The sequence below is a fragment of the Tiliqua scincoides genome, chromosome 3 (genome assembly GCF_035046505.1).
Source record: "Tiliqua scincoides isolate rTilSci1 chromosome 3, rTilSci1.hap2, whole genome shotgun sequence".
NCBI lineage: Eukaryota > Metazoa > Chordata > Lepidosauria > Squamata > Scincidae > Tiliqua > Tiliqua scincoides.
The window spans coordinates 102,868,634-102,893,281 of record NC_089823.1 but is presented as its reverse complement, the minus strand read 5'-3'; the positions used below and the strand labels follow the sequence as shown (position 1 = coordinate 102,893,281).

General features: G+C 42.1%; 2 protein-coding genes across 7 annotated transcripts in view; both read left to right on the top strand.

Moving 5' to 3' along the window:
* The window catches only part of IPO5 (importin 5), a 46,027-nt gene extending 42,081 nt beyond the window's left edge, over window positions 1-3,946 (top strand). Inside the window, exons 24-26 of the mRNA XM_066619369.1 lie at window positions 288-516; window positions 2,095-2,236; window positions 3,239-3,946. Of these exons, the coding sequence (XP_066475466.1) occupies window positions 288-516; window positions 2,095-2,236; window positions 3,239-3,325 (458 nt within the window). The 3' untranslated portion in view covers window positions 3,326-3,946. The remainder of the gene's footprint in view (window positions 1-287; window positions 517-2,094; window positions 2,237-3,238) is intronic.
* Window positions 3,947-13,333: 9,387 nt separating this feature from the next.
* Window positions 13,334-24,648, top strand: part of FARP1 (FERM, ARH/RhoGEF and pleckstrin domain protein 1) — a 218,205-nt gene continuing 206,890 nt past the window's right edge. For 2 of the 6 annotated variants that reach the window (XR_010794078.1, XR_010794077.1), the window contains exon 1: window positions 13,334-13,745. The gene's annotated coding sequence lies outside the window, so the exon portion shown is untranslated. Of the gene's footprint in view, window positions 13,746-14,120; window positions 14,141-24,648 lie in introns of those variants that run through there. The other 4 variants (XM_066619651.1, XM_066619653.1, XM_066619649.1 and 1 more) reach the window with 4 other exon arrangements.

Sequence of the window (24,648 nt, the reverse complement as noted above, 5' to 3'; positions counted from 1 at the left end):
TAAAAGTGCCAAGCTGGATCTCACATAATTATGGTAGATGTGGAATTCTTTGGGTTTGGGTTGTAATTATTTCAGAAAGCTCATCTTACATGTTGTGTACATGACAGAAGTTTTTGTTCAATGCATATGAAACTTTATATTAAATTCATTTGCCTTGTAAATGTAGTGAACTGTGCAGTGCAGTAAACATGTTAACAATATTTGGAAAATAACTAGTCCAGCTTTTTGTATTGTTTGAAAAGATTCATGTATTGTAATTAAAGCAATTTTTCAAATACTGCATTTAGAAGCGCTTCCATTGTTGGTGAGAGTTATTCAATCAACAGACGCCAAAACCAAAGAGAACATCAATGCAACAGAAAACTGCATATCTGCAGTGGGGAAGATCATGAAGTTTAAGCCAGACTGTATCAATGTTGAGGAAGTACTGCCACACTGGTTATCATGGCTTCCGCTGCGTGAAGATAAGGAAGAAGCTGTTCATACTTTCAATTACTTGTGTGATCTAATAGAGAGGTAAGAAGAAAATGCTCACTTTCCCTCAGTAATTTTTTTTATAGTGACTTCATATTGATCTCGGGGGATAAAAATGCTTTCCTTAAGGAATCTGATTCTCTTATTTGTATTTATATTCCACTCTTCCTCCAGGGAACTCAGGTAGTGCTGCCCTTTTCACTCCTTCCTACTGTTATGTTATGGGGAATATTGTCTAAAAAGGTAATGGGGATCAGGAAGAATGAACCCCTGTGAATGAAGGATAAAATGATGCGTGTATGTACAACTATTGGGGATGTAAATAGTTCCAAAAACAAGTTTTAAAGAAATGAACATTCATGCTTAACACAGTAATGGGGTCATGTTAATGTAACAGTAGTTTTCAGTATTTTTAAGTATTTCAGTATTTTTACAAACCTTCTGAGTTTATAGTGTTAGGTCTTTAATCTGAGATTTTTCATGTGCATAGGATCACATTCAAATTATCTATCCTGTTTAAAACATATCTAAGTATTGAACCAAGAGCACAAATCTGTTATGCTGCTGTTTTGGCAATATCTAAGTTTGGGTACTTTAAATTTAGATTAAGTCAACCAATATGTTACCCTTGTCTGTGTATTTCGTATATATGGTAGTTCTCCACTCTTCATCATTCTATGAAGAGAAGAAGCAGTACCCGAGCTATGAAGATAGGGCCTCAGGTCTCAGTGGTTCCTATTAAGTACTGTGGAGCAAGTAAACTGGAGCAAGTTATGGGACAAAACTTGCTTCTCACTTTCTCTGTAGGGTCCCAGAATGCATGCATATACTTTTTCCTGTTTCAGGCATTTGTTAGGTGGAAGAAAGTACAACAGAAGAGGGGACAATTTCTTTTATTTGCATAAAAGAATAAGTTGTTTTACGTAGCATATTTTCATTTCATCTGCATATTAAGGCAAGCTAAAAATACAAAGTTGAAGGTTTAATGTAACATAGTGCATTAAAAACTAATGTACATGTGGAATATAATAGATCAATAACATTTGGAGAATCTGTTCTCTTGGTTTTTGATGCACCTTTGCATTCTAAAGTGATATACTGGCTCAAATTATCATTTTTGCTTGAACCCAATGAGAAATGATACCCTGAACACAACTCAAAACACAATTAATAAATTGAGTACTATTACCCTAGTTGTATTTCTCCTTCTGAGAAGGAGTAGGCAGAATTATTTCATGCTACATTTTATGTGATATGTTGAATAAAATTCATCTTGGTGATGGTAGCTTTTGTTATTGATACTCTTGCATTTTGTATAGGCCTGACATATAAAGTTATCGGCAGTCGTCTTTTCATCAACTATTTTGTAATAGATTGTATCCCATTTTCAGTTCTTGGTTTATTTGGAAAATTTAGCTGGAAAAAAACAGGATTTCCTTCTATCATGACAGATTCTGGCTTAGAAGAATGTCTCCCTTCATGCAGAAGGCAGGGGTGGGATGCATATGCCCAAGGCTAGGGCACATTGCACAAAACCAGGGTTTGGTCTTTGCTCTGCATATCTGAACTGATCTTTAGATTAGCAGGATAACACTGGTATTTTCTTCACTTTTCCAACAGTAATAATCCCATTGTCCTGGGCCCCAACAACTCTAACCTGCCCAAGATATTCAGTATAATTGCAGAAGGTGAAATGAGTGAAGCAATCAAACATGAAGATCCATGCACCAAACGGCTCGCTAATGTAGTTCGACAAGTGCAGGTGAACATAAGTTAAAATATTAACATACAATTGTTTTTGTTGCTTGACAGAACTATATAGCACTGATGTTCCCTTCAAAGCACCAGTGTCCATTAAAATAGATATGAGCAATTTTCTGATTTCATGTAGGATAATAGAGGTAGTGGAACTTGGTATGTGGTGAATAGCATAAAGCTCCATTTTAGAAGTAATAAGTCACAGAAGGAATGGTCACAATTGCATTGCAGAGCATCAAACATTTCAAATCTACTTTGGTGCATAATTAGCAATTCAAATTGGGTACCAGATGTTGAGATGCACGAAAAGCAAGGAAAAAAGAAAATTCCCTAAATTTGGTTTCTTTTTAGTTTTATTAGGTTTTTTCTTTTCCTATAGGGTTTGCGTGTTTCTTTTCTTCTCTGTGTCTAATCTCCACACTCTTACTTCCGGATAACAATGATACTCTAGATCAGGGGTGCCCAAACCCCAGCCCTGGGGCTACTTGCGGCCCTCAAGGAGCCCCCAGTCTCCAATGAGCCTCTGGCCCTCCGGAGATTTGTTGGAGCCCACACTGGCCCAGTGCAACTGCTCTCAGTGTGAGGGTGACTGTTTGACCTCTAGCATGAGCTGTGGGATGAGTGCTTCCTCCACTGCTTGCTGTTTCACGTCCGTGATGCAGTAGCGGCAGCAAAGGAAAGGCTGGCCTTGCTTTGTGCAAGGCCCTTTATATAGGCCTTGAGCTATTGCAAGACCTTGATTCATTCATATAAGTTCATCTTTAATATATTCATTTATGTAAATTTATTCAAATTTTAAATGTAAATTCATTTGTTTTTTCCCTGGCCCCCCACACTGTGTCAGAGAGATGATGTGGCCCTCTTGCCAAAAACTTTGGACACTCTTGCTCTAGATTATAAAGTCTAGAAGACTGATGGTGCTAGTTATCATAGACCAGTGGTTTCCCCCCTTCAGTTTATTAAGGTGAACATTTAACTTAACCACTTTTTCTCTTCCATTCCCTAGACTTCTGGAGGTTTGTGGACAGAGTGCTTATCACAGCTCAGTGCAGACCAGCAGGCAGCCATACACGAGCTCCTCAACACTGCGTAAAGGGCCTTATCACCCACAAGAAACTCCAAATAAACGTTTACCCTTTGGTTTAGGTTTCTTTGTTTTGTTTTTGAGAGGAAAAAAACTGTAGTGCATGTAGGCCATTCTGCAACCTACAAGCAGTGGCAGCAGGAAGAAACCCTTCCAAAGAGTGTTGCTATGAATTTCTACCCATCAGCACTGAAGGAGCTCCCTGTAAACCCTGCAGTAGCACTGAAGAGTATTTTTCTAATGGTATGAACCAACCACACGATGGTGAAAGGGAAACAAGTTGAATTTCCATTAAGCATAAAAGTGAGACAGCTTTAAGACCAGGTAGTCAGTAGATGCCCATTATAACAGGCATTTTTACCCTCTAGTGTTAACATGTATTGGAGTGTGAGTATTTTTGTAGGGTAGAGAACACCCTTCTGCCCTCCAGATCAGTAGATTAAGAGACTATAAACTGATGGCAACATCGAGCATGAAGACTTCATCAATATCGCATTCAGTTTTCTTAAACAGGCTTGCATAGTGACTCAATGAAGAAAGCCATTGAGCTCCCAGCCCTTGAATGTGAAGTGTCTTTGGCATGTCTGACAGTATCTCATCCACTCCTCAATAAATGACATTGAAATACAATCAGAGCTTGTGTAAAAGTCCAGTGCTGTGTGGTCTCATTGCTTTCTGTGAGAATCTGTTTCCAAGTTCTGTACTTCAATCTGGATTGTTGTTCATTTTTTCCCCAGAGATTTGATGAGCCTCATTTAATAATGGGTTGGATCTAGCTCCTGGTTTGGGTACCAGGATGTGCTTAGGCAAGGCCCATGGAATCTTTGGCATCTGCATTTTGTGTGACATTTTGTCATACTACACATTGCTTTTCAAGCGTCAGTAAGAGTTTGCGGTATGGTATGAGAACTTGGCCCTCAAAAGGGAGGAAATGAAAGATTCCACTGGGCATGACCAAGCACCATTTGGATCCAGGCTAAGAAGTTGCCTTTTTCATTTTGATCTAATTGCATGTATCTGACTTCTAAAAGATGTAAAGCATTTCAGCTACAGAATGGTTTGAAATTGAATCAGCTACAGAATTGACAGAATTTTTCAGTATTCAAAAACTGGTGCATATGCAATACTTGCATTCTTTAGGAACCATAACTTAGTAAAGATGTATGTAATACATCTTTTAAAAAGTTATCCCATATAAACACAATCTTGCTTAGTTCTTCAATATAGGCATTTTTAATATGGGGTCTTTAGTATGAGCCTTGTGTTTGTACTTTGTCCAAACAACCAAGAAAGCTATTCTTGACACTAAAAATGATTTCAAGGTTCACAAACTAATAAGCAGCTTTCTAAAGACGAATATTAAATACATTAAGCTGCAATTGATAAGATAGTGGAATTGTACTACTAGTTAGAAAGAAGGCTTTAATCTAGAACAATGCTACTCAGAGTGTGATCTGCAGACCAGTTGCTGCCGGTTTATGCTGCAAACCTTTGGCTGCCGGTTTATGGTATGCCTCTGAGCTTCTGTCTTCCAACTTCTTTGTCACCCAAGACATGCCAATGAATGTGGATGCAAAAAGAAAAAAATTGGTGGTCCAAAATAGCAAACACTTTGAGAAGTGCTGGTCTAGAAAATGCATCTGAAATAGTTCTAACCAACAAAAGCTCATACTATCGTCCATATTTCCACTTGGTGTACTTTCCGTTTTTTGCCTTGAGGCAGTATAGTAAAGAATATTAAGGCCTAAAGAGTGGACTGTTTCAATTGGTACTTTTTAGGGGAAACATGTTAGCCCTCTCTTATAATCAGAAATTATTTCCATTTATTTTGTTTGGGTTAATTAGAACATAAGGGCCCTGCTGGATCAGGCCAAGGATCCATTTAGTCCACACTGTATCTCACAGTGGCCCAAAGATGCCTCAGGGAGCACAGAAGATTCCTGTATCCTGTTGCCACTTCATTACATCTGGCATTCAGAGAGACTACCTCTGAAACCTAGAGGTTGGATACAGTCATCACTGTGATGTACTTTTCTCCATAAAGCTGTCCAATCCCCTTTTAAAGGCATCTAGGCCAGGAGATATCACAACATCCTGTGGCAAGGAGTTCCACAGATAATGTATTTCAATATTTGTTCATGTACTGAATTAACTACTTCTTGAAATTAAGGTCTTTTCTGCATAGTCACTTAAAATTCTTGCCATTTTATACGTGAATTTGTACATTTATCTTCATTACACTTTTATTTAGGATAACATCCAGAGTAATGCATCTGTGAATGGAAATGTACTTTGAGAGCGGAAGGAGCATACTGCTCATGTAAAGGGCGCCTTCCATATGGCTCCTTAATTGAACCACACAGATGGTATTTGAATGTTAGTGTGTCTGAAATGTCTAAAAAAGACTTTCCAAATTACTCCCTGATTTATGCAAACAAAGGAAGAACTGGTTGGTTGGTTGGTTTAGCCTACCTGGGTCTCATTAGCCTTGAGCTATATGGTTCTGCTAATCTCCTTTTCATATCCTTGGTGGTACATCATTAAAAAGGTTCCCCATATCTAGCCATGCAGGAATTATTAATGGAATTGGCAGAAGAATACTGGCTATGATCAATTAAGTGTGTGCCTTAACAATCTGCTTTTCCCAATTTCTTTTTTTAAGCCATTTCTGCCCAACGTTGCATATATGCAATAGGGACCAAATGTGTACACCTATGGGCTGGGCAAAAACGGGTTATTAATGATAATTCACAATTTGTGTTTTGCGCATGGTTAAGAAGGAGGAAAACACAAACATTTATTTTGATTTTTTGTCAAATTATCAGCACTGCCTTATATGCTGAGCTAATCAAAATGTTGGTGGTACATATGACTGGGAGCAGACAATTTCAGCTAGGTTACAGTATAACTATACTTTTTTCCTTTCTGTAAATATGATTGTTGAATTTGGGAAGAGGTTACAAACATTAGAACTTCAAATAAAATACTTATACCTTTCCCCTGAGGATTAAAGTTGAAACTGTGATACTGCAGAGCTAGCAGTGCCAAGACTTCATTTGAAACAGAATTTGGAGTCTTGAAATCTCTTCAGTGTGTGTGTTTTTCTTAAGTTCTGAAAAAGCAGTGCTCAAAAGTTATGGGTAACTTTATGCGGTCCTGCCCTTTATAGGCTTCATAATTTTCCTTCTACCACAGTTCCTCCCTAAAATGTTCAAATCCTTCTATAATCTGTACTGTCCTACTTGCTTCCATTCCCTCTGTACTGACGTACAAATGCTTATTGTGCTTGTGCCAAAATATGGAAGCCTCTTGCCTAGTTCTGGTGACCATAGAAAGCAGCAGGAGAGTTAGCATTGCTAAGCTTGCTTTTACCTTTTCTGCCACTGTTGGTGAGGCGTGATATATACCCTCTGTAGCTCTCACAAGGGAGAGACATTGTTATGCCACCAAATGTAAAATTTAAATGTGTGACACAAAAGACATAAAAATTGTAGCAATATTTGAGATTCCACACTCCACGACTAACTTTATTTGTTGCATGTCATATACTGTTCTGTACTTTCTAATCGCATCTTACGATCTCATTCTTCTGTGATAATCAGATCCTATTTGCTTATTGCCAAGCCTCATTTTAACATATTAAGAAGAGCATATATGCAGTACAATTACATTTGCTCTTTTGTACAATATTGGTCTTGTATTAGACCATTATTGTACTCTGGTTGTTCTTGTTCCCTCCCAGCATCTTAACATATGGGAACAGCTTTGTTTTTTGTTAATAAAATCCTTGGAAGGGTTCGGTTCTACACCCAACTCAAGTATTGACACTCTTCCACTAAAAAAATCACTCAACGTACTGCAATAGGAGTAAGTCAGGAGTGACCCAGTGTATATAGGGATTCCCATGCCTTTGATCATTTGGTTAACAGGCAGGTTCTGAAAAATCTGCAGACATGTGAAATACCCCTTGAAAGTGCTAGTCTTATTCAAACACTTTTGTGCCCCTTAAAAATGACTCCAATATTGCGCTTGACCCCCAAGATTTTGTTTTGGTGAAATTTTGATTGTAAAGTACTAATTCTTGCCACTAGATGGAGGCACTATAACTTTAGAGCAGCCATTTTCAACCACAGTGCTGTAGCACACTGGTGTGACATGAATGGTCTGCAGACGTGCCATGGGAGTTTAGGGGAGGGTCATTTATTGGTAGGGCCATTGGGGGTTGTAGCCCCCCCACCAACAGCATGGTATGCCTTGTCAATTGTCAAAAAACTGATAGTGTGCCTTGACAATTTTAGTACCTTGTCAGTGTGCCACGAGATGAAAAAGTTTGAAAATCACTGCTTTAGAGATGTATACTCTAACCTTGGAGTATGCAGATCAATACTACTGTGCTCATTTAAGTTTGAAAGACCCATACCTGAAAAATTATTTCATTGTTTGAAGATATGCAGTCTAGAGCAGTGGTTCTCAAACTTTTTAGCACTGGACCCATGTTTTAGCATGACAGTTTAGCATGACCCACCAGAAATGTAACCTGTAAGTGATGTCATGGCCAGAAGTGACATCATCAAGAAGAAAAATGTTTATCATCATATGTCAAAATCAAATCAATTAAGTACATTAAATGTTTACAATAAGTACAATTTTAAAATTTATTTAAAGAAGAACCTGCCTAACTCTCCCAAGCAGTTTCCAAAAAGGGTGTGATGAAGTGTTAGGGTATGCAATTAGGCATGATGAAACTACTGGGACCATGTATATGAAACAAGTGTGATTCTTTAGAGCCACTATATGCAGGAAACAGACCTCGTTGATTCCAGTGCTGCTTAGAAGTGCATTTTGCTATTTTGGTTCCTTTCCCTCTTATGGGCAAAATCAAATGATGTGCTTGGGGTCCACCTTTGTGTTGCAAGCAAAACAACCTATTGATAACTCTACTGCTACCCTCTTCTACACTATGGAGGGAATAACTGCTTTCTAAAAACCTCTGTTCACTTGGTTCATGGGTGGTGACTTAAAGCACAGTTGATAAGAAATACAATAATGAATGGTCTTTAAGATATCTCTCTCTTTAGAAGTGACTGGTGTACATTTATTTGTATGTGTCTGTCTTACAAGAACAATTTCACATGCACCTCAAAAGCTCCCAAACTGCTGAGGAGAAAGTGGGGAGGTGTATTTGTCATTATGAGTACTAGATTTTCTCCATAGCTGGTTTTCCCCTACTCTATTTGAAAGGCTAAAATCCTGCAGAACTGGTTTTTCTAAGCTTTGCCAAAAGAAGAGAAAAATGTGCATTTGCTTAGAGCGGTAGAGATGTTATCAAATTGCCTGGTTTGTTTTTTTTTAATATTACATCTGTCTTCATTCTGCTACTGCTATACTTAAAACTAGTGTCCATCACCACTTCTGCCTTCTGGTGAATTCTATATGCTATACTATACAGAGCGGATGAAGAAATACTCATTTATCAGTTCTGACCTACTACCAATCAGCTTTATTGGGCAGGCTAACGGACCAGTGAGTGAGAGAAAAATGTTCATTTATAATTCTGTATTGCCTCCTTTCACTGTGTTTTTGCCTCAGCTAAAAAGTCTAGCCATGCTTACTGAGGTCAGTATAACTTGGTCAAAGAAGGGTTTCAGAGACATAAGATTAGACTATATTAATAAACAGATATACCCAAAGTCTTTGTTTTGAAAAAGTTAAGTGTAATCAAACCTTTAAAAAATGCTGCAGCCATAGAATATGTATGTGTTCTTTATCACCAGTGAAGCTACTAGCTTCCTATATGCACTGAGCTAGGAAACATCCAGAGAACTTCAAAAGAGAGAGTTCCCTGTCCCATATGGGTTCACAATCTGAAAAAGAGGTACAAAGGAGATTATATAGGGAGGGGAGAGAAGTGGAGCCAAGAATAAACTGGAGGGGGTTTGCAATGTCATTTCATTTTTGTGAGCTGAAGCTTAGTTACCATAAGATGGAGGAACTTTCTGGATAGTCATTCCCTATGAGAGAAGACTACTGTTAGCAACTGTCACAAAAATTTTTCTAGGAATATCTGGCTGAATGGCAGACAGAATTCTTGTAGGAGGTGGCTTGATGAAGGAAGGCGTCTGATAGTATTGACTAGAGCAGTGTTCAACCTTTAGGTTGTGACCCCAATGGGGTCATAAAAGCCTCAGTTGTGAGGTTGCAGCAACTTATGGGAATGAAAGGGGTTAAAGAACACTAGACTGGAGCACCATCAGGTAAAAGGGGAGGCATCTGGTATACTCCTTCAAGTACAAGAAGATTCTATCATCTACCTACTATCATCTATCTGAGTAGTGGCACAAAAAAGGTTGAAGACCACTGGACTAGAGCACCCACCACTGGGGATGCAAGGTGAATGTCACCTGAATCTGTAAAGTGTGCCTGCTACTATCATTGCTGCTATTACTGCGTGGAGAGGCAAAATACTTGTCCCCTTACCAGAGTTGCCACTTGCTGTAGTTGCTGGGGAAACTTCATCTGGCCATGCATTTCATATAAGAACTGTAGCACCATTTTTCCTACTGCTTTATGGAAAGATAAGGCAAAAAATGCAGTGAAATTGTTTTATTACTTTAGGTGTATGTTGTTATCATAGGTTAGCCAGGCTTGTGTATACACTTTGGAAAGGAAAAACAGGATATAAATCTACAAGTAAATACGCTCAGATTTCAAAGGAGTGCACTTCAATTGCAACCAACAGAAGTCCAAAAAAAACCTGCTGCATTCGAAAAAGCAAAAAAACCTGGAACGATAACATGGATCAAAAAGGGGAAATGCTTGTGCAAAACAGCGCATGGATTATCTGGAATAAAAGAGTGAACAAATGACATTATGCCTTAGAACAAGGTTGGTGTTTAATCGCCCCTAGTTTGAATTTTTCCTAAGCCGCTTGACACACTATACAAAACTGATTGGCCCAGACACCAGAGAGTGCAATCCTAACTCCTTATATTGGTGCTTTCCAGCATCGAAATAAGGGAATGCAGCTCTGAGGTAAGAGAACAAACATTCCCTTACTTTGAGGAAGCCTCTGTAAGTGACACCTAACTGAAGGATGCAGCACATGGCCCACTGGCACTGCTATGCCAGTTCTGGAAAGCACTGACATGAGTTAGGATTGCGCCCAGAGTGGGACAGAGAAAACTGCAGCCATCTGAACTGTATATCATCTGTCCTTCAGTGTTACAGAAATCTGGTGCTGGTTGAGTCGTGTGAGTCTAGGTCAGGGGTGCTCAAAATTTCAAGTTTAGGGATGCTGGACCTTTAACAAGTGTATAGAAGAGAGAATTTCAGCAGGTGCACCTTGTCATCCCACAGAAGAGTCAGAACCTAGCTTACAACTAAACAAAACCTGGAAAGGACAGGTTCAATAAATGTGTTGTCAAGGAATGATGGAACAAAAAAAGGGAAGGGTGATAGTGAATCTTCTGGAGAAGCAAATTCCATAAAGAAGGAGCCACTACAAAGAAAGCCCTCCTATGCATCTCCTCCAGACTCAATTCAGGTAGTCACCAGATGTGCACCCTTTCTAATATTTGAGGTACCGGAGATTGGATTAGCATAAAGTTAAATAGAAGACTCCACAGGTTGGGGTCTATTATTTCTTTGCTAGTCAAAATGGTCTTGTTTTTCTCTAGCGGCAGGATTTTCTAATGTTTGTGCCAATGTCTTGCAAATTCAGATAAGGAAGCAAGTCACTTTAGGAAACTTGTATGGTATAAAGGCTTCTCCAAGCAAGGCAGGGGGAGAGGAAGCCCAGGAAAAAAAGAGGGTGTCCTCTGGACTCCAGTTTGGGGTTGATGTGTTCCAGGCATTAGCTTTGGACAAAAGGCTTGCCTTGGACTCCATGTGTTCTAGCATCAACATGTGATCAAAGATATATGTCAGGGGCACAGAAGTGCCAGATAACAATTTACTTCTTCACAAAAAGCAGTATTAATGTGTGGATTTGCTTCCCCAAGGTGCAAGTATAATCACTGGTTTAGAGGGCTCTGGAAAGGTTTAGATATGTTAAACTGAGGATAGTTTCATGGGTGCAGTCTGAACCACCTTGCTGAAACGAAGCAGGTTTAAGCCCAGCCCGAAAGTGGTTACTCCATGAGAAAATACATCCATTGAGCACATCTGTGGATTTCAATCCACATGAAATTTGCTACCACAAGTTCACTCCAATTTGGGGGTTTCTTCATGGAAAAAGCAGCAAGTCTCTCTTCCAGGGCTGTCAGTCATCCTTTGACAGATTTTCTGTGTCTGCATGTGTTCTAGTAGCACTTGCTAGCTGCAAGGGATGGAAGTTTGCCCTGAAGATTTGCCCTTCTAAGGGCAGTACAGTTCCTGGTTCAGTGTAACAGGTTAGGGCCGCACAGAAGGATTCACACACAGTACTTTTTGTTTTCTGTTTGTTTTTACTGTGTGTTCAGGTGTTCAAGCTGCAGTCCTCAGCATGCTCACCGCCATGTAAGTCATTCAAGATTACTTGGTCTTGCACGCTACTAAGTGTGCTCAGGATTGCAGCATGATTTCTGGTACCTGCAAGGCTGATCCTCACCTTTTCCTTGGAGCTTGTTTCTGAGCGACCAGGGCTATAGGATTGGGCTATGGAAGACAGTGCCTACCTTTAACCAGTGTATCGAAGAGGGAATTTTAGCAGGTGCAGCTTGACATGGGTTTTAAAAGGTATATCTGCCAAAATTCCCTCTTCTATACAGTGTTTAAAGGTATAGCTACTCTGTCCTCCATTGTGTCTGGTTACCCTGCTCAAAAATCACAGACTAAGAAGTGGAAAAGGTACATTACTTTTTCTGTGGGGGGCGGGGCGGGAAAACTCATCAAGAAATCCTCATGGGTTTTGTATTCAAACATCTGGCTTTCTGCATGTTTGTTCTGGGCCCAAGTTAGATGAGTAACTGGATGAGTGACTGCCTGGTAAACTCATACTGCCTTGAGTCTGATGATGGATGAAAGGTGGGCTAGAACTGTAACAAATAAAAAAGAATCAAATTTTTAAAATGTGCCATGATCAGAGGAGATCAAGCACTAAAGAACCACCAGGAAAAGGTGTACAACAAGACATCTAAAATGGGTTGTTTTATTTCCCTGGAGACAAAAAGAGTGGGAGCTGCTAGCCTGAATATTCCTTCAGAGGAAAGTGCACAGCAGGTTGTGTCCTCCACTGACCATTAGGTTTGCCTTCCTTTGTTCCCTGCTGTGCCAGATATGCAGTGCCAGCCTAGGCAGGTCCACCCAGAAGTGAGTCCCATGGAATTCAGTGGGACTTAGAGCCCAATCCTAGGCATGTCTACTCAGAAGTCAGTCCCATTATCATCAGTAGGACTTATTCTCCCAGGTAAGTGTGGATAGGACTGCAATCCTAGCCATACTTACCTGGGAGTAAGCCCCACTGACTGTAATGGGAATTACTTCTGAGTAGACATGCCTAGGCTTGGGCTCTTACTCCCCTGCTGCCAGTGTGTGTGGGGCTGAATCCCGCTTAAGGCTGCCATCCTAGCCACACTTTCCTGGGAGTAAGCCCCACTGAAAATAATGGGACTGACTGCTGAGAAGACATGCATAGGAAGGGGCGCCCAGGCTCCAATGCTATGCACACTTTCCTGGGAGGCAGCCCCATGGCCTATAAGGGGACTGACTTCTGCCTGGGCTTGGGCGCTCAGTCACCTCTCCTTTCAGCGCCTGTCTTTGGACACTTGTGGCCAGCACCACGCCTCTTTGTGCAGGGAAGGCAAAGGCGGCAGCCACCCGCCCATACAAGGTCCGCGACCCCTCCGGCAGCTCCCCTAGAGCCTTAGCCCGTCAGGAGCAAGGCGCCTCCCCCCCCCCGCGCGTGTGGGGAAGGGGCCGCGACTTGCCAGGCTCGGGGCTGTGTGTGTGGTTGTGTTGTGTTGCGTGAGGGGGAGGAGAGAGGGCGGCGGGGGCCTGTGCGAGGGAGGGCAGGACGCAGCCACGGACGCTGGAGGGGGCTCTTCACCGCGGCGACTGCCCGCCTTCCCCTCCCCTCCCGGCGGGGGCCGGGCTGGTGGTGGGAGCTGGAGGAGGAGGAGACAGCAGCCAGCCAGAGGAACGGCAGCAGCGCCCAGTTCCCGCTTCTTGGACCGTCCGGCCGCCGCGGGGCTGCTGGCCCCCGCGCCCTGCCCTTCCTCGCCCGTGCGAAGGCGGGCGGGCGAGCCCTGGCCATGGTGACCTCGCTCCCGCCGCTGCCTTGCTGCTCCCGCCGCCTGCCCGCGCCCCCTCCTCCTCCCACCGCCTCTGCCTCCTCCTCCTGGAACCTTTAATGGCTGGTTCCTCGGGGGCCCCAGCCCGACCTGTTCTGCGCCACCGGCGACCGTCGCGGAGAGCGAGCCGGAGCCCGGGAGCAGCAGCAGCGGCGCGCGCGGTAGGTGAGGGCGCACGGACCGGGCTGTGAACAATGGGAAGGAGCAGGGGGTGGGGCGGCGCTCGCCCGGCCGGCCGGACTGGGGGGGCGGCTCCGGGTTGGGGCAGGCGGGGTGTGCAGGGAAGGCGGCGAGGAGCCTCTGGCTGTGCTTGGCTGGGCTGGCCACACTGCGGGGAGACTTTGCCATGGAAATCCGCTTGCGCCAGGCTGGGGCGGGTGCGGGGCGGTGCTCCCCTCCCCCCGTGCTCCGCGCCCCACCCCCGGCGCGCTTTCCGCACCGCCACTTGCTGAAGTTGCTGCCTTTTGTCTCCCCTCCCGTGGAGAAGTTGCTGGGGGGGAAGGGCATCCAGGTCCTGCTCGCCTCGGGGCACAATCCTATGCATGCCTACTCAGAAGTAAGTCCCATTAGAGTCAATGAAGCTTACTCCCAGGAAAGTGTGGATAGGATGGCAGTCTTGCTTCTCTCTCTGCCTGCCACTGCCCCCTGAGTCTTTGCGATATCAGTACAGGGGGCGACTGGGTTCCGTGGGAGAGAGACACTCCCCCGTTCCCATGGCAGGCGCTCAGTCCCCGCTGGCTCGCCTCTTGTCTTCAGCATTTTCTCCAGCAGACTTTACAGCAGTGGTCCCCAACCTGGAGTACGTGTCCCCCCCCCCCCCGGGTAATTGCCAAGGCCTTTAGGGGTACTTGAAAAAGAATTCAATAATGGCAGAATGTCTTGTGGGGCTGGCAAGTCTGGAAGAAAGGCAGCTAGTTGGCTGTGAAAGCCCCACCAAACTGCTAGTTTTTGCTCATCAAATCCTGTATGATCAGATATGGATCAGTAGTTGAAAACATATAAATCTGAAATAACAGCAGCTATATTACATTTTGCTAATATGGGGGTACAGTTTATAGAAATGGGCTGCTAAGGGATATGCAAGTGAAAAAAAAAAACAGAAGGAACCTCTGTACTAGAGAATCTAGGTCCACCTTTTCTGCCTTTGGTGGTTTTCTTGGCTGCTGTGAGAAATGTGGCTGTACACAAAGGAAGCCAAGTGAGCGTCTTGGCTGACTGACAAGTCTTGGGCAGCAGTAACCAAACCTCTCCTTCCCCAGCTGGAACTGTTTAACTTAAGGAGAGATCAAGTCCTGCTGGGGGTCACCTGATATTCCTTGAGACTTTCAGCCAGAGTGGTGATGGTGGGGACTGTTGAGAGGCAGCCTTAGAGCCCAGTCCTATGCCTGTCTACTCAGAAGTCCCATTAAAGACTATGGAGCTTACTCCTAGGAAAGTGTGGATAGGATTGCAGCCTTACTCTGACCCCAGGTGAGGCAGCAGCCATAAGGAGCAGATCTGGGCAGTGAGGGGGGTGCATGCGTGGGGGGCACAATTTATCAGAAAACCCTTCTTTCTAAAGAGGGAGAGGCTCAGGCAAGGATGGTCATTCAGTTCAAAGGAAGCCTGCTCAGGAGACTTTACTGTTGGACTGTGACTGAATGGAAAAGGTTGCATTTAGATTTTTCTGCGTTGGGCACAGAACTGATTTTGGTTGGTCCTGGGTGCGTGGACCTTAGTATTCCTTCTCTTCTGCCTTGAACAAACCTGTCATTTAAATGAAGCAGCTATGTGTAGTGTGAAAACCCTTAAAAGATCCAAGGTAGGAAAGGGTGCCATTCAGCATCGGGGACCATTTACATTAGCAGCACAAATGTGACATGCGTGCCTGCCATCTAGTAGTATGTACAAGTGAAGGGTGGTGTGTTTCAGAATTGAGGAATTTTAGAAGAGAATTAAAGAGTCCAGCTACTGAGAAGAGCTAGTGTACTCCCTATAACATGGGTCACAAAATATTGTCTAGATATGCCAAGCCACAAATTACAAACCTGAATAATTGTTGTTTATAAGTGTGTTCCAAATCTCAATGGGCTTGAGAAGGGAAGGTAATGCAAAAGAAGATAAAAAAAAGAGGGAAGAGGCCTGTGAAATATCATTCAGACCTCTCAGAGATGTCCCATCATGGGCCTGGAGTTACTGTAGACTTGGTTATACTGACTAGAATCCCCAGGTAATCACAGATCAGGCCAAGAGTTGTCTAGCCAATAAATCTGGGTGTTGTATCCAGTATCAGTGATTCACAAACTTCTTAGCACTGGGACCCACTTTTTAGAATGACAATCTGTTGGGACCTAATGGCAGTGATGTCGTTAACCTGGAAGTCATATCATGGCTGGAAATGACATCACCAAGCAGGATAATTGTTAGCATCCTGCATATGACAAAAACAAATCAATTAATCTAAATAAATTAAAAGTTTACAATAAGTATAAATTTAAAGAACTCTCCTAATCCTCCCAAGCAGTTGCTGATTTGTTTAAAAAAAAAATCTCAAACTTTCCAGAGGCTGTGATTCTATCCACACTTACCCAGGAGTAAGCCCCCCATTGGCTATCATTGTTAAAAGCATATACAGTGGTGCCTCGCATAACGAAATTAATCCGTTCCGCGAGTCCTTTCATTATGCGAGTTTTTCGTTTTGCAAAGCACGTTTTCCCATAGGAATGCATTGAAATTTAATTAATGCGTTCCTATGGGCAAGAAAAGTCAGAACAAAGTCAAATTTGGTTTACAAAGTGTTTATTAAGTGCTCTTTAAAGGCATACATACTGTACAGAGGATTTCAAAAACGGGGGGATGCTGAGTGGGGAGCTTGAAGGCTGTAATCCTGTGCACACTTTCCTGGGAGTAAGCACAACGGGACTTACTTCTGAGGAGACACACACAGGATTGTGCTCTAAGCTGGGGAGGACACAGCAGCTGCACTCAATTGCTTGCTTTTGCCGTGATCATGGGGGGAAACATGAAGGAAATGGGGCAGTGAGAGGGTGAATGAGCGATGGGGGGATGCTGAGTGGGGAGTTTGAAGGCTGTAATCCTGTGCACACTTTCCTGGGAGCAAGCTGACATGGAGATCCGCCCCTTACTAGGGTGGACGGGATCATAAAGGGACATGAAGATCCGCCCCTTACTAGGGTGGACGGGATCATAAAGGGACATGAAGATCCGCCCCTTACTAGGGTGGACGGGATCATAAAGGGACATGAAGATCCCCCCCTTAAGACAAATCAGGACAATAAAAAAAAATTCGTTATGTGAAGCATAAGTCATAAAAATTTGTTATGCGAGTTACCAAACTTCGCACACCACTTTCGTTCTGCGGGTTTTTCGCTGCACGGGGCATTCGTTATGCGAGGTACCACTGTATATACAGGGTTGCCACTTTCTGGAAAGTCAGGGAAATGGAAATTGGTCAGGGAAATTGGTCTGAAGTCAGGGAAAGTCAGGGAAATGGTGATTAAAATATATTCAAGCAGTGGATTTTTGACCTGCTGCTACAAAAGCATGATCCGTTCTTGTGGCAAATGGAATAGAGAAGTAGCAGAATACAAGTAAATCTTAATGATGCCCTTTCCCTGCTCCACCTTTTTCTGAGCATCACCCCCAGCAACCAGCTTAATGTGTTTGTTGAGCTCTGTCCCTGCATGATTTCCAAGATCTGCCTGTAGCATTTGCAAAGCAAGGCTAGTTTAAACGCTTAGCAATATACAAACTTTAAACATCTAACTGTTTTCATCCCTACCTGCTAGAAATGCATTTAACTTACATATAAAGATAAGCTTTTTGGGGGGTCATGGTTGTGTATGGAATGGACGTTTTGTCTCCTACTAAACCCAGCACAGATTTGCAAATAAGTTTTGCTGCTGTTGGATTTCAGACAACTAGCATTTTCTACTCTGCACCATATGGGAATTAGAGCTGTGGAGTCTCATGCACAAGGACTGTTACATCAGAAGACCCTGAAAATTAAATCAACAGTCCATTGCAGTATATTGGTGTAATTTTTGGTGCAATTGCAAAACAGATGTTGCAGTTAATGTTGAAAGAAGCTGATATTAAATCTCTTACTTTGACAAATATTTTTGCAGTTGAGACTTGTGTAGAACATTTGGAGTGGAACATTTCACTAAGCCTTGCATTAATGCAACACAACTTACTCATTTTTTAATTTGTGGTTATATTTGAATGGTGGTCAGGGAAATTGACAAATGTTGGTCAGGGAAAGTCAGGGAAATGAAAAATAAAATTTTAGTGGCAACCCTGATATATTTTTAGCCTTTTAAAAGCACAAAAGATTTCCCAAATGTAGTCACATACCATGGTAACATCAAGTCTAATATATTAAAAATAAAATACACATTGAACCGAAGAGGGTCCCACCTGAAATTGGTTCAGTTTCAGAGGTTCCACCTGAAATTGGCTAATGGGTCCGGACCCACAGTTTGAGAAACACTGTATAAGGGCTGTCTGTACCTGGGCACAGGTATTCATGCATTGTACTTGAATTGGATACACACTTTGCACAGTGTATGTGGATTACTGTATTACTCTTTAAAAATAAACCAGGGACAGATTCGAATGGAAACGTTTACCTGTTTACAGACAGTTTGTACTTGGGTCCTGCATAATATGTGGACATCCCTATAATAAAAACTGACTCAGCATTATGTTTAAGAAGATGGAAGTTAATACCGTAGAAAAGTTGTGTTTGTTGTATGATCTGTGATACCTTTTTCACACATGCAAATCTAGGTTGAGTTGCCAGTCAACTGGCTGCCCACTTGATGTTTGTCAAATGTCCCAAGAAATCCAGAGCAGCCTCATGTAAATGGCAGTCCACACATGATGCTTTCTAAAAAAAAAAAGATTTTTTTTTAAAAATTGCTTTATGGTGTTCTCTGATATTGGAGGCAGGAGTGAAAGCCCCTTACTTCCCCAAAGTTGGAAATGGGGTCACATACATCTCTACCTCATTTAGGAGTAGGTATCTATTCTCTCCAGAGGGCCTCTACCTTTTCTTCTAATTAAGCCACATGGTCTGTTCTACTGTGTTTTTGCTTAGCTTTATGCATCGGGAACAAAAGATATAAGAAAAAGCCTGAAGCAAATAGATGCATACTATCGCTATGGTTATAGTTGTGGAGGGAGGGCAGAATTTTATTTGAGGATAGTGTCTGTAGTGTAATCAACAGACTTGAGCTCTGAATGCAAACACATGCTTGCTGCTGTGTCCTGTACATCTTTGTTCCTTAATAAAAGGATCATGAATGTGACTAGCATCATTTCACAGGCACAGTTCAGTATATTACATGAGACGGACTACATGTGTACTAGTCTCTCACATGTCACGCCTGATATTTAGCCTGCTCAGGACAGAGTCTGAGCTGTTTTCTGGCATTGCAATATCTGTGAGACTATTACAACTATAGAGCATGGGAAGGGTGAGGCACAGTATCTGGCATATAGATGAGCAAGATACCAACCTCTCTACAGAATAAAGGCACTATGTCTGTTCAGGTGCACTTCTCTGTGGATCTTCTTATTAAAGTTTTCTGCCTCCTTTTGAAAAGGAACTCTGTAGAAGTCCTCAGTCCATGTTTTCAGGAATCAGAACTGCCACTACATCAGTTGCATTTGCTGAGAGTCTCCATGTGATTTTTTTTCCATCCATGGTCTGCAAAACTTCTAGAAATGGTAGTATGGCATGAGATTTGTAATTGGCACAATTCTGTGGGTTCCCCCCCTGGTTAATTGTCAAATTCTAGTCATCAAATTATGAACAAGACAAGTAAACTTGTCTTCCTGTTATTAAAATGCTATACCTCTGCAGATGTGCAAACTCCCTTTGAAAAACTGAAGGATCAAGCCTAAGTAGGCATATAAAGGATTTGAAAACTTGAGATATCTGTGGTCTTCTTTGAGACCCGTGTTGGGCTCAGGCCCAGGAGGGAGGGATAGGATTTGGTGGCAGCCTCTGCCCTGGGTCGATTTAGGCTGCCCCCCCCCCCCCGTCTAAAGCTTCAATCCTATCCACACTTTCCGGGGAGTAAACCCCTGGGTTGTAATGGGACTTTCTTCTGAGTAGCTCTGCATAGGATTGGGCTCTTAGTTATAACTAACTTTATGTGGATATAACCCAGGTAAACAATCTCTAAAATGGGTTAATTCTATTTCCTACAAGTTGCTGTGGGCATATGTACATAATCCTGTAATTTAAAACTGGTGGTCTTCAGCTCTGTGGATTTTCTTCATATTACCCAAGGAGCCCCTTCTCCTCTCCCCTCTTCCACCCCTCCCCTTTGCTTGCTGGCTTGTCATGTGTCTGCCACTTTGCAACTCTACTGGCTTACTTGCTTTAGGAAGCCTACTTTAGAAGGAAGAGAGGAAGGAACTGGTTAACCACATGGGAGATGCTGAGGAAGCATACCTGTGTTTCTTATTATTTTTGAATCAAACTGGAAGACAGAGAAGATGTGTGCTTTGTTACTAAGCAACCACACTTGTAGTTCTCTCAGTCACCCTTCTTATCATTTCCAAATAATCTTATTTCTAGCATAGAGTCAGCAAGGATATCCAGTTCTTCCTCTCTCCATCTGATCTAAGCCCTACAGTTTTTGGTGCTTGTTTGATGTCTAGCTGAGGGTCAGAGATTCAGTGTGAATCAACTTAAGCTGAATCCAGAGTCAATTGTGATAACAATGTTTGGCAGGACCTGTGTCTTGGGGACATTAAGGATTCCCAGCAGTGATGGAGTTGAACCTGCCTTAATCAGAGATTCATTGCCCTCATTTATATTCATGTGTAGTGAGAGTATCCAGCAACCTTCCTGCTGAGAAGGCAACATCTCTTTCTTTCTAATTCAGAACAGATAAGGCTAGACCATAGTAATACATGCTTCCCTAGTTTGTCTTCTTTATTTTTTTCCCTCCTGGGCACAATTCACAGCATCACAGTCTAAAGGGCTTGTAAAGGTCCACTACAGCCATAACTAGATGTGTTTATTTCTGGTGAGTAAGAGAGGATTACAGCCTGAGACTTACTGAACACAATGGACTGAGTAATATAAATAACGTTTTCAAAATGTCTCTACCCATAACATGTAAGTTGTGAATGAGATAAACATGTCGGACAAGTAACTTGTCTGAGTCAGGATTGACTGCTGCTCTACATTGACTGTATTCTTGTAGGAAACCTAAGGTTCCCTCTGCAATTTGAGTGAAATGGGCTTAAGCGTTAAAAAGTGACTCTTCCCTTATGACTGGTTGTCTCCTGTATTCTCTGCTGATTACTTTTCTGAAGCAGCAAGGATATGCAAGAGTAGCATTCTCAGTGGCTCTGTCCCACAACAATGCCCTGAAGTTCTACAAAGACAGAATCTCAATCTATCTCTCTTTAAAGCATTCTAAGATAATTTAGAATATGAGAGAGAGAGAGAGAGAGAGAGAGAGAGAGAGAGAGAGAGAGAGAGAGAGAGAGATTTTGTACCTAGGTCATCTGGGATGACATTTGGAAGAACAAAGGTAAATTTTAATGACTATGAGACTCTGACATACGTTTTTGATTTGATTTTATACATATTAATGATAAAAAGCTACATTGTAAAACTGTTATAATCACTCATGTAAAATACTTTGTAGGAAAGTGCTGTATACAAATCTTGAGCCCCCCTCCACCTGTAAATTGTGAGAAGATTGTGGGTCTACTTTTTTTTGGAAGTATCTTGTTGTACATGGCTTTTGTAAAAAGTGAAACAATACAGTGAATATGAAGTGTGTTTCAGTTCTGATTTATTGATATTTTCTAGGCTTCTTTCAAATAGATTGGTTTCTGAAGAATTATGAGCTCTGTTTGGGGAGCAAGACTATTGGTTTGTTTCAGTGTTTTATCTAGGAACATAGACATATTGGATAACGCATCCAATATAGATCTCACAAGAAGCTGTTGATACTGGAGTTAATCCAATCTCAGTAACCTTCTTATGCTGTGTTTTAACAATCCCTACAGACTTTTCTACTAACAAATATGTAGCCTGTTGTAACAGGTTCACATTTAAAATATAAATCTGCCACAGAAAGCAGCAAACAGGCATGGTTTAGCTGTATTTGCTTGACTTGGCTATGATGCCAAGCCATGATTGGTAGAAAACTTCACTATGGTTTGTAGTGATATCTGAATTCACAGACATTCACAGGGGAAGCACATGGCTCAGAGGTTGAGCATTTATTTTGCATGCAGGCAGTCCCAGGTTTGGTCCTTGGCATTTTCAGTTAAGGCAGAGAAATTGTTGGAAACCATGGGGAACCACTGTTAGTCTGCGGTGACAGTTTGGACCTAGATGGGCTAATGGCCTGATTCAGTAGAAGACAGTTTTTTATTAACTGGCAAACCAGAATCTGTGTTTGAAATGTTTTTGCAAACCATGGATTGTACTGTAGATTAGTGCATTTTCTGAAGCCACAGGGGAGGGCTGTTAGAAAATAAAAGGCAGTCAAGCTTTGTTTGATTGTTTGGGAGGCTCAATCATGGTGATATCATGCATGATGTATGAATTAAAGACCGCAAGCTCATTGGAAATCTACCAGGTTATAAAGCCATAGCTGATTGCAGTTGTTCTCTTCAAAATGAGAAATTGCATGCCGAGTGCAACAGTTATTGAACAGAGTCTGTTCCTTAAAATGAAACTGCTGAGGTTGTTCTGTTGACTGGACAAAATTTTCAAGGTAATATTTTTCAGATCTTTAAGGATTACTTTCTTTAATGAATATCTTCATGTATCCTGGATAAGATTTCAGTGTAGTATCATGAAGTACCTCTGTAACTCACTTTGTGTAACTGAGAGTGCAATCCTAAAAATGTGCTTGTCCGGTGCAAGTCCCTTGCACTGGCCTGGGAAGGTTGCAAATGTGCCTTAAAACACATCTGTTCCTTCCTCAGAGTAAGCCATGGAGGTGCGCTGGACAGATCCAGCCACTGTGGTGGCAGCATGTGAGTCTGCGCCGGCTGAGCTTGGCTGCCATGGGGATGTGGGGAGGAGGCGTTTGGGGGCAGGGGAGGGCACCCGGTGAGCGGGACCATGGACAGGTGGGCAGGGAACGGGAGGTGGGGCTGCCATTCCCAGGCAGCAAGAAGTGGCTCCAGGCTGCTCTATTCTGCTCAGAACTGTGCCTCCTCATCATCTGTATGAAGAAGCTGTGCTGATTATGTTAATATTCCTTCTTGATCATCTTTGTTTGCAAGCCTGACCATCTTCACTTTCTTCCTTGGCCTGAGGTGTATTGGAAACCTGGCATGCAAATAGGTCTCAGATTAGAGCGAAGATTAGTGTTATGGCTGTTGATTATAAAAAAAAAACTCTGCTGACTCCCTGAAGTAGAGAGTATCCCCCTCTTCAGTTCTTGTGGGAGAAGGGTCATTTGGGGAGTCCCTTCCAAGAGGAAGTCTGTTACTTCCCCTTCTCATCTACATCAGCAAAGCAACTTAGGGTGAAATGACAGGCAAAGTGACTGACTCACAAATGAGTAGAAACTACTACAGAAGACATTAAAAGGTCCAGTAGTGCAACAGGTCTACATGAGTTCTAACTATATTACTACCAGCAGTGAAGCCGCTCAGTTTTATTTTTTTAGCATGAATCAATTTAGAGATGCTTCTGTTTTGTTTCTGTAAACTTCTATACTTAGGATGTGTCAGATAATATACATAATTTACATACATTCTAAGTGCATAAGGTTTTTTCTTCAAAGATTAAGCATTTCTGAATTATTATAATGATGCACTTATCAGAAAGCTGGGCTTTGAGTGCAGTTCTGAATTTATAGATTTGATAGCCAACTTGGATTTGTGTCATATGTGTTGGCCACAGTGATGGAAGGAAACAAAAACCATAGCTAGGACTCAGAGTACTACTTTAGCTAACCCAAAGGGCTTTTGCTCAAACCATGAGAGTTTGGACTTTGGACAGCAAATCATCATGCTGTTTAACAAACTGCTTCTTCCTCTTTTTTACAAAAGCGTTTTGCCCAGTAGAGGTGTGGGCTGCAACTGTTCAATAAATGTATCCAAAGTACCTTTGGATGCACAGAACTGGTTGGACAACTTATTTGGATCATAACCACAATGAGCTTTTGATTCCACAAGTTCTTTTGAGTTGCATTTGGTATGAATGTACATTTGTGTAAATTTTCTAGCAATCTTTTTTAAGCAGCAGGTGGAAATGCTACAGTTACAAGGCAAAGATTGTTCAGTGGGGTACTGATAAAAGCTACTACTATCTGGAGATTTGTAGTTCATGTTTGACATGCAGTTAGGAACTTTTTTAAAAGGAACTTAAATGAAGCAAGTTAGAGGGCCTGCATAATGCATCATTTGTTCAAAGGTTAGTGCACGCAACAAAATAACAATTAAGAACAATTGCATGCCTATACTAGTGAACACACATAAGTTGCCTATGGTCAGGGAAGATTTCAGGTTTTAAAGCAGCTTGCCAGTGGCCAGATAAATTTGCATTAATAGAAATGCTGTAAATGTAGGTAAATGGTTGAACGGAGTTGGGACCTGTGAAAGATGGTTTATTTGTTCATTAACAAGAGCATCTGGGGTACACAAGCTTAAAGCATGTATTGGGCATTGTGGGGAAGCAAGCTGAAATGTTTTAGGACGGTTGTTCCCAAACGTTTTAGCATCAGGACCCTTTTTTAAATGACACTCTATTGGGACCCACCTAGGTTTACGAGACTTTTTAAAAAGGTGATCTAGAAAGAAAAAACATTATTATAAGTAATAATAACCAGAAAAAGACCCTCAAACATTTATCTCCCTATATTTACACATGCTTACAAACTGCAGGAGCTAAGTTCTTTGCAGGGTAATTGGCAGATATAGTGTCTGATTTTTGAATAGCCCCTGGCTTGAAGCAATTAGTTATCTGATCTTTCCATCACCCTTTGGTTTCCCACCAAAAATCAGGTCACAACCCCCACCAGTGGGTCCTGACCCACAGTTTGGGAATAACTGCTTTAGGGAGAT